The sequence below is a fragment of the Lissotriton vulgaris genome, chromosome 5 (assembly GCF_964263255.1).
Source record: "Lissotriton vulgaris chromosome 5, aLisVul1.2, whole genome shotgun sequence".
NCBI classification, from domain to species: Eukaryota; Metazoa; Chordata; class Amphibia; order Caudata; family Salamandridae; genus Lissotriton; species Lissotriton vulgaris.
The window spans coordinates 1,184,156,994-1,184,166,393 of record NC_141693.1 but is presented as its reverse complement, the minus strand read 5'-3'; the positions used below and the strand labels follow the sequence as shown (position 1 = coordinate 1,184,166,393).

Here is a 9,400-nt window from a genome sequence, read left to right as displayed (position 1 = left end):
CCGAGGACCTAAAACTTCCCACATGCTGTCAGATTAAAATGAAATAAAACGCAAGGAGGTAAAGGTGATTTGTTTATTGCAAGAAATATTCAGGTGATTTATTTAATGAGAGACATACTCAAAGGCACATTCAGAAATCACATGTATGAAGTAGAATTGTTGGCTGTAACCCGTATTACATTTCCCAGATATTCACTCAACAGTGCGCAAGCAACTCTGAAACTGACGGATCCCATGAAACCTTCAGTAGCCAATATTTTCCATATGCAGATACCATACCAACAAGAGTCCCAGTGTGCGAATTTTAAGGTAACTTTCGAAATATAGACTTTCTTTGGATATCAGTGTGTGCCATCAATTCATTTCCGTAATCCGAAATGTCATTAGGGATTAAAACAGTGAAACAGTTTGTTGACACGTGTCCGAGAGAGGATCCGCACGAGGTGAGTGACTTGTGCCCCAAAAAATCATCTGGCACTCGAAGCCTGAAAATGCGATCATTGGCTGTAACTTGTAATGATCAGCCTTGTCTGTCACACAAAACAGTAAGATCAGCTCCTGTCAGACACATGGGGCTTGGATAGTGTGGGCCATACAAAAAAAAACTGGGAGCCACTTTATAGGAGGCCTTTTGCGATGGAGCCCGGGGGCCACCATAAAGGGTTGAACTGGGTCTGAACTGTGTACTGGACCAAGCTCTGGCTACAGCCTGCTTGACTTCAAGCCAGGTTTCATAAGAACCCCTGCGCAAAGATGCACTGCAGTCACTGCAAGAACTGCCGTGCACGTTATGCTTTTTCACCAGATCTGTTTCTGTACGAATGAAAAGACTGTTACTGCTCTGTATGGCTTACAGCGTTAGGAACCAGAAGGACACTTGGGCAATTTGCTAAAGAACTGATTTGCCATCGATGAATTGCACTGTAGCGTCATATATTTGGTCCGCATGGCGGATTATGAGGGAAATGCTGTACAATAGGAACATGGATTCATTTGACTGTTTCACCTTTGTTATAATTTAAGTGCATAGATTTTTCATGTCTCTACAAATAAAGCTACTTCTCTGTTGAAGTTCTACAGTCTAGTTTGCCCCTGTGCAATATGAAATCACAATGTCTGTCGAAAGGAGGAAATCATTAAATGTCATTAAACAAGCAATTCTCGGTAGATATATCATTTGAGGGGCTTTCGCCAAATGTCATTCTTTCATCTAAGCATAAAGATTTTTTTCGCCGTTTATCTAATTCGTAATTTCGATGGGCCCAACGACGACTTCCACCTCTGGATGGTCAGAGACTGTTGACCTCTTCCGCCTCACGAGGCAACCTTTGCGGCAGCGTGATGCGTCATCAAACAAGTTGCAGATCACTATCTTACACTGCAGGTACACCCTGGAGTGCTGGTGCAGGAGCCCAAAGGCCCGGAAGGAGAAACGAGCGCGGTCCAGGGATGGAGAGGGGTACGTCTGGTATGTCGCGTCTCGAATACACCTAGGAAGAATCATCATAGAGGGAAGGGAGGTGAGGAGGAAAGGAGAGTGTGTGGAAATATGCAGGTTAAAGCAATGGAGGGAAAGTAAATGAAGAAGAAGAGAAGGAATACATGGTGCGGGGGGAGGAAGGTTGAAACAGTGAAAAGAACGAGAAGGCGATGGAAGGATGCCAGAAGCAAAAGAAGAGGAGAGGGGAGAGAAAAAGGGATGAAGGCACATGGGTAATAAATAAAGGATGAAGAATTAAAGAGATGTAAGTGAGGAAAGGATGGGTAAGTAGAGACAAACGAGGAAACATGCAAGGAAGATCAAAAAGAAGGAAACAGGGATGGATAAAAGGAAAAATGAAGGAAAAGTTGAAAAAAGGAAACATTCAATTAACACCAGATGTTCGAATGAAACATTAGAAACATTTAATAATTCGAAACAAATCTGAAGCAAAACAAAATGTGAGCTAGTAGTGAAAATGTACATTTTTTTACCTGGATGATTTAAGTAGTGCCCAAATATAACATGTCATAAATTGGGTTATTAGTTGAGGGGAAAAAACCCCACTCAAATAATAAACAACATTTTTCTCAGGGTAAAACACAAAAGTCACTAAATAAACCTGTATTTAATCCTCTGGTAGATTTACACAAAAGCAGTCAGGCTTAACTTAGAGACAATGTGTAAAGTATTGTCAGAACCACTTTCAGAAGGCCACAGGGCCTGCAGGGGTTACTGGGCCCCACCGTGGTGTTTGAGGGTCTTTACTCCCTATGTTCTGTGGCCTGACCTACAGTGGATCCTGAGCAACTTGGTGAAGTACCCATCCTAAACTTGACTTTCAGTGGTAGCTGTGGACGAGCAATCAAAGAAAGGCTCCTCGGGAAAAGTGTGGATACAGTTCAGTGAACATGACTCATAATTCAAAGAGTGCACAGCAGTATCAACAAATCAATGTCCAATCAAATACCTATTTTTATAATAATAAGGAGTATTTTATTTCTAACTCTACACATTCACAGGCAGGTTATGACATGTAGACAACAACACATTTTCTCCTTGAGGTCGGAGCTATAGTGTTCACTGGTAAATCCCTGTCTCACCAGCATCCTCACAATGTGGTAATTATTCCCCAATCACTGGTGGCAGCATCCAGGGAATCCTCACTAGTAGATCTTAACTCAAGAGTCCACTCCCACTCTAAGAAAATAGTCAGAAGTGTCTTGGCACTGGGGTCCCGTAGGTCCATTATCAATCTTAAACTCTTCAACATCTACATGGAGCCACTCGCCCATGTGTTAAGATCCCACAGAATCAACATTGTATCCGGCGCAAATGACACAGGCGCTCATCCTCTTCCTCACAGACAACAACCATCAAGAGTGCCCATCGCCTGCTCCTTGTCTTCCTTCTCGACTTATCATTGCCAAACTATTGAATTTCCATCAACGGGACGTGGTCCTCCGAGCTGCCAGGGAGAAAGGGGAAATTTGCCATCAGGGGAACATGATCTCCTTTTACCCTGATTATACATGGTGGTTCAGGCTGCCCGCCGCAAATTTATCCCAGCCAAACGTTTGCTGCAAAAACACGAAGTGTCTTACTCTCTGGTGTATCCGGCCAAACTGCGCATCAGACACGGCTCGCATGTCCACACTTTTCTGGAACCAAAAGTGGCTTTACCCTATGCCAAAAAACGGGACTAATCACAGCGATCCACCCCCTCCAGCTCCCAAGCGGCCGCGACCGACGATCTAAGTGACAATGACTCAGAATAACCCTTGTTCATATACTCTGATCTCCTGCACTATATGGCATGAGCTTGCCCGTTCTAGTCCTAGTTCCTGTTGTAACTCCACTACTCATATACTGACCCACATTTGTCGTTCTCACGCTCCCTAGCTCTTGTACCCGGCTAATCTTCTCTGCTAATGGGACATTTTACTGCACCGGACACCATAGCCCTGCATTTCTCTGTCCTTCTTTATGCAGCTTTGACACTTTTGTTGCACCATATTTGTTATTTGTGTATATGGTTGGTCCTGGGCTTTCAGGTCTTTACCCACGGCTTGGCCACCCGGTCCTAGCGACAGGGGCGTACGCTGCACCAAGCCACGTCTCTATGGGATGGTTCCCCTTTTTTCTTACTCAGCTTTTCCCCTTCCCAGTTGGGGGTTCCCTGGATGGGTGGGTTTGGTCTCTCAACCTGATTGGGGGTTGGTGTGGGTGGGGTGGGGGGTGGTCTTTGGGTGTTGTTGCCTCTCCTCTGAGGCCTGTTGTTGTCTTTTTTTATGACCTAATTTGTACCGTGCCGTCTTATACACTGCTCTCTGTACTGCACATTGCACCTTACACTGCTCAGGTTCCTCTTCTGCACCTGGCTTCATCCGGCATTCACCTCCCTGGCATAGCAGTATGACAGCCACCACACTCTGAACTTGGAATGTCCGTGGCCTTAATGATCATCGAAAGGCCCGCCTTGTACATCTTCACAGGCGGAGAAGGGCAGAAAGTGGCGGAGTCTGCTGGGACCTGCTTTGGTCGTGGTAAAATCTACTGAGCATCTTTGTATTGCGCTGATTTTTAAAAAAAATCTGTGTATCTGAACCACTTACCTGATACTCACTCACTGGTTTTGATTTGTTGCTGCTTCCTCCTGCCCCGGTCCATCACGGCATTTGCAGTGCCGATTAAACGGAGGGCAAGGAAGGCGGGAGTAGTGCTTCCGGTCTCCACAGTCTGGGCCAATTCAGCGGTCTAGTTGGAGGTGGGAGGGGTCTACTAAAGGCGCACACCAGACAAAGCACGCTGCAGCAAAAGGCAGACAGTGACAGAGTCTGCTGGGACCTGCTTTGATCACGGTAAAATCTACTGGGCATCTTTGTATCGCGCTGATTGTTTTAAAAAATCTGTGTACCTGCAACACTTACCTGATACTCACTCACTGGCTTTAATTTGTTGCTGCTTCCTCCCGCCCGGTCCGTCACGGCGTTTGCAGTGCCAATTGAACTGAGGGCAGGGAAGGCAGGAGTAGTGCTTCCGGTCTCCATGGTCTGGGCCCATGCAGCGGTCTAGTTGGAGGTGGGACAGGACTACTAAAGACACACACCAGGCAAAGCGCGCTGCGGAGAAAGGCAGACAGTGGCAGAGTCTGCTGGGACCTGCTTTGGTCGCAGTAAAATCTACTGGGCATCTTTGTATCGCGCTGATTGTTTAAAAAAAATCTGTGTATCTGCACCACTTACTTGACACTCACTCACTGGTTTTAATTTGTTGCTGCTTCCTCCCGCCCCGGTCTGTCACAGCGTTTGCAGTGCCGATTGAACTAAGGGCATGGAAGGCAGGAGTAGTGCTTCCGGTCTCCACGGTCTGGGCCCATTCAGTGGTCTATTTGGAGGTGGGAGGGGACTACTAAAGGCGCACACCAGGCAAAGCACGCTGGGGTGAAAGGCAGACAGTGGCAGAGTCTGCTGGGACCTGCTTTGGTCGCAGTAAAATCTACTGGGCATCTTTGTATCGCGCTGATTGTTTTAAAAAATCTGTGTATCTGCGCCACTTACTTGACACTCACTCACTGGTTTTAATTTGTAGCTGCTTCCTCCCGCCCCGGACCGTCACAGCATTTGCAGTGCTGATTGAACGGAGGGCATGGTAGGCAGGAGTAGTGCTTCCGGTCTCCACGGTCTGGGCCCATTCAGCGGTCTAGTTGGAGGTGGGAGGGGACTACTAAAGACGCACACCAGGCAAAGCGTGCTGGGGCGAAAGGCAGACAGTGGCAGGGTCTGCTGGGACCTGCTTTGGTCGCGGTGGAATCTACTGGGCATCTTTGTATCACGCTGATTGTTTTAAAAAACCTGTGTATCTGCACCACTTACCTGATACTCACTCATTGATTTTGAGTTGTTGCTGCTTCCTCCCGCCCTGAATGTCAAGGCGTTTGCAGTGCCGATTGAACAGAGGGCAGGGAAGGCAGGAGCAGTGCTTCCGGGCTCCACGGTCTGGGCCCATTCAGCGGTCTAGTTGGAGGTCGGTGCGGACTACTAAAGGCGCACACCAGGCAAAGTGCGCTGCGGCAAAAGGCAGACAGTGGCAGAGTCTGCTGGGACCTGCTTTGGTCGCGGTAAAATCTACTGGGCATCTTTGTATCGCGCTGATTGTTTTATAAAATCTGTGTATCTGCACCAGTTACCTGATACTCACTCACTGGTTTTAATTTGTTGCTGCTTCCTCCCGCCCGTTCCGTCATGGTGTTTGCAGTGCCGATTGAACGGAGGGCAGGGAAGGCTGGAGTAGTGCTTCCGGTCTCCACGGTCTGGTCCCATTCAGCGGTCTAGTTGGAGGTGGGAGGGGACTACTAAAGGAGCATGCCAGGAAGGACGCGTAGGGGGCGCACTGCTGGTGCGGCGAAGGCGTGCCAAAGGCAAGCCCGTCTGCGTCCGTCCGCGCCTGGGCAACGCCAGACATGCTGGTGGTTTAAAATCAGGGGTGTCAGCCTATACTAGGGAGCACCTGCTGTCCATCGGTCAGCAGACAAACCGATGCAGCCTGGGCCTGGGAGAGGAAATTGAAGGGCCTTTTTGTTGCCGCAATTGTGGCTTTAACTCCTGCCCCTCACCGCCCCCTGCCCCCAAAGGCCCACCTTGAAAATCTTACTCCTTAATGTCCGCTCCCTGGTCAAACACTATATGGAGATCTACGACCTTATTGAAGATGAATCTCCTGACGTGTTTTTTATAACGGAATCATGGCTAACCGATGATACTGTGGCTGAGCCGGGCCTCGCACTCCCCCCAGGGTACAGCATCCAGACTCTAAACAGGGAGACTAGAGGTGGGGGCCAAGCTGTCATCTTCAGGTCCCGCCTCCCATGTTCATTTGTTAGGGAGGACGTAGCGGGGTGCAAATGTGCCCGCTTTGTTATCTCCGCTAGCGTGCATTTTTCTATCACTGGCCTCTTAGTTTACCGCCCCCCAGGACCGACCGCAGAATTCAAATCAGCCATTGTTGAGGCTGTGAGCTCCCTAGCGTTGACTGCTTCTAATTTCACTCTTATCGGGGACCTTAACTTACATTTTGATCGTCCTTTGGACCCAGAAATCAGTAGCTTTCTTGCCGACCTCGCTGCCTGTCAACTGAGACAGCTGGTGGTGGGTGCTACCCACACTGCTGGGCATCTACTAGACCCAGTTTTCTCCAACATTCCCTTGCTCACGGTTAATGCTCCAAGCCCGGTATGTTGGTCAGATCACCTCCTAGTGTCCCTCTCCTTTCCACTCCTTGGCACACTTCCCAGAGCAAACCTTAAGGCCACCCTTAGACGCTGCTGGCATAAACTTAAGTTGGAGGACCTACTTGCCGTTTTAGCGTCTTGTCCCCCTACGTTAGGCATTGATCCTGAACAATCGTATAAAGCACTTTGTGATTGGCTTATAAGTGCTTTAGATACCCTGATTCCCGCAAAACAGTCCATGGGTCGCTGCTCTAGCTCCAACCCCTGGTATAACGACTCTCTAGCTGCCTTGCGGAGTGCATGTAAAAAATTAGAACGGGCATGGAGAAAGAAATATGACCCTGGGGCAAAAAAGTTCTACCAGGACGAGATTAAACGCTACCACAAAGCCATGCATTTGGAACGTGCAACCTACCTCACCAATGAGATTAAGTCTAGCAAAAACCACGCTAAATGTATTTTAAAAATACTTAACGATTTTAAAAACAGGGAAAAAAAACCTATTCACACAATCATGTCAGGTCAGCAATGTGAGGAACTGGCCAAGTTCTTTGTCCAGAAAGTGGAAGCCATTTATAAATCTTTCCCCAGTTGCCCCAGGGACCCGGTAGCTCCTTATGCCCCTCCCCCTACTGCCACCTTGAAAGCAATGCCATCTATTACTCTGGATGAGCTCTTCGCACTAAGTATGAAGGTCAAATCAGGGTCCCCATTAGATCCCATGCGGCCTGCCCAATTTAAAGACTGTTTTCCGGTCCTTCTTGCACCCCTATGTCAAACGATCAATTCTCCTTTCACCATGGCGGTGGTGCCGTTGTCATGGAAGCAAGCAAGGGTGGTCCCCCTGTTGAAAAATCCCTCTCTGGACCCTAGTAAGCCGGAAAGCTTTTGACCAAATCCCTTCTGCCCTGGGTCACCAAAATTGCGGAGGCCCACACCAACAACATCCTTTCGGGCTTCTTGAACAGCAATGGTATCTTTGACCGCTCGCAGAATGGTTTTCGTCCCAGTCATAGTACCGAGACCGTGCTTCTAGCGGTGTGCGAACATCTGCGGACCATTCTGGATGAGGGACAGACTACGGTGCTGATACTGCTCGACCTCAGCGTTACTTAGAGGAGGCGGGGGTAGTTGGTCTGGCCCTAGACTGGTTCCGTTCTTTCCTTTCTGACAGAGCTTTCCAGGTCGCAGCCCCCCCCTTTTCTCTCTCACGTCCATCCCATCAAGCAGGGGGTTCCTCAGGGGTCAGCATCAAGTCCAGGCCGGTTCAACCTCTAAGTCCAGCCCCTGGCAGGAGTAGCGCATGACCACGGCTTGACAATGGTTTCTTATGCGGATGACACACAACTGGTGGTGGCCTTCTCAGATGACCTTGACCAGGGCCCCACGCAGTTCCGAAATGGGCTGGAGGCGGTATCATGCTGAATGACCACCAATTGCCTTCAACTTAACGCTAGGAAATCTGAAGTGTTGCTGGTGGGGCACAACAAAGACCGATGGAGCACGCAGTGGTGGCCTACGTCAATTGGCAGTGCCCCAACCCCTAAGTCGGTGGTGAAGAACCTAGGGATCTTGTTTGACTCCACTCTTGGGTTTTAGGAGCATACCAAAAAGGTGGAGGGTACCTGTTTTGGACTCTTACAGGGTCTGAGGCCCATCCTGGGGTTCTTCAACCCAGCCAAACGCCAACTGATTATCCAGGCGACTATTCTGTCTCAACTAGATTACGCCAACTCTTTGATGTTAGGAGCCAATAAGGCGGAGGTGAATCGCCTTCAGCAAATCCAAAATGCTGCCGCTCGTGTCCTGCTCGGGCTCCCTAGAACCTGCTCCACGTCGGGCGCAGTGCGGCATCTCCACTGGCTACCTGTTCCGAAGAGGATTGAATTTAAAGCACTCTGTCTTACCTTTAAAATCCTAAAACTCTTGTCCCCTGAGATTTTATCTAATCTACTGGTCCCTTATGTCCCCACGTGCCAGTTACGCTCTGCCGAGCAATACTTGGCGGCGGTCCCCCGGGTGAAACGCCTCAGAGCCGGGGGCCGGTCTTTCCGTTACCTGGCCGCTAAGCTGTGGAACTAAGCAATTTACAGGAAATTTGGGTACAACCCACCATATTAGCAGAAGATACAGTAGATGTAGCACTGGCAAAGCTTACAGGCTCAATCAAGCTAGCCATTGACACTTTGGCCCCCCTAAAACTATACAAAGAGTATCCCGCCTCCAAACAAGAAAGTTGGTATACTCAGGAGTTAAGGGAGGAAAAACAAAAATGTAGGCAAGCCGAAAAAAAATGGAGGAAACATAAGACCGAGGAAACAAGAGCGGTCTTCCATCATGCTCAATCTCAATACTATAAAAACATCAGACAGGCTAGAAAAAACCGTCTTCTGCAACAACTAGAAGAAGCCACTAACTGTCCTAAGGAGCTTTTTAAAATCCTCCAAAACTTTGTCAAACCCGCCGCATGTGAAAGCTCGGAGGAGTTCTCACAGACCCTATGCGACGAGATATCGTCCTTCTTTGAGAGTAAAATTAATACTATATACGAAAAAAATAGTGGCAGCCAATAATAGTACTAATGGCACTAACAGGATCACACCTCTAAACCCGCCTAAAGACAAAAACAGTGCAAGTCCCATATCACACTTCCCCCTCATTGAAAGTGCAGATCTCCCCCATCTCATTAC

General features: G+C 48.5%; 2 protein-coding genes across 2 annotated transcripts in view; both read right to left on the bottom strand.

The window, feature by feature from the left end:
• Positions 1–9,400, bottom strand: part of LOC147712229 (scavenger receptor cysteine-rich domain-containing protein DMBT1-like) — a 1,653,398-nt gene that overhangs the window by 944,743 nt on the left and 699,255 nt on the right. The window lies entirely within an intron of this gene.
• The window catches only part of LOC147712233 (scavenger receptor cysteine-rich domain-containing protein DMBT1-like), a 147,462-nt gene continuing 138,121 nt past the window's right edge, over positions 60–9,400 (bottom strand). The window contains exon 9 of the mRNA XM_086922979.1: positions 60–1,490. Within this exon, the coding sequence (XP_086779105.1) occupies positions 1,241–1,490 (250 nt within the window). The 3' untranslated portion in view covers positions 60–1,240. The remainder of the gene's footprint in view (positions 1,491–9,400) is intronic.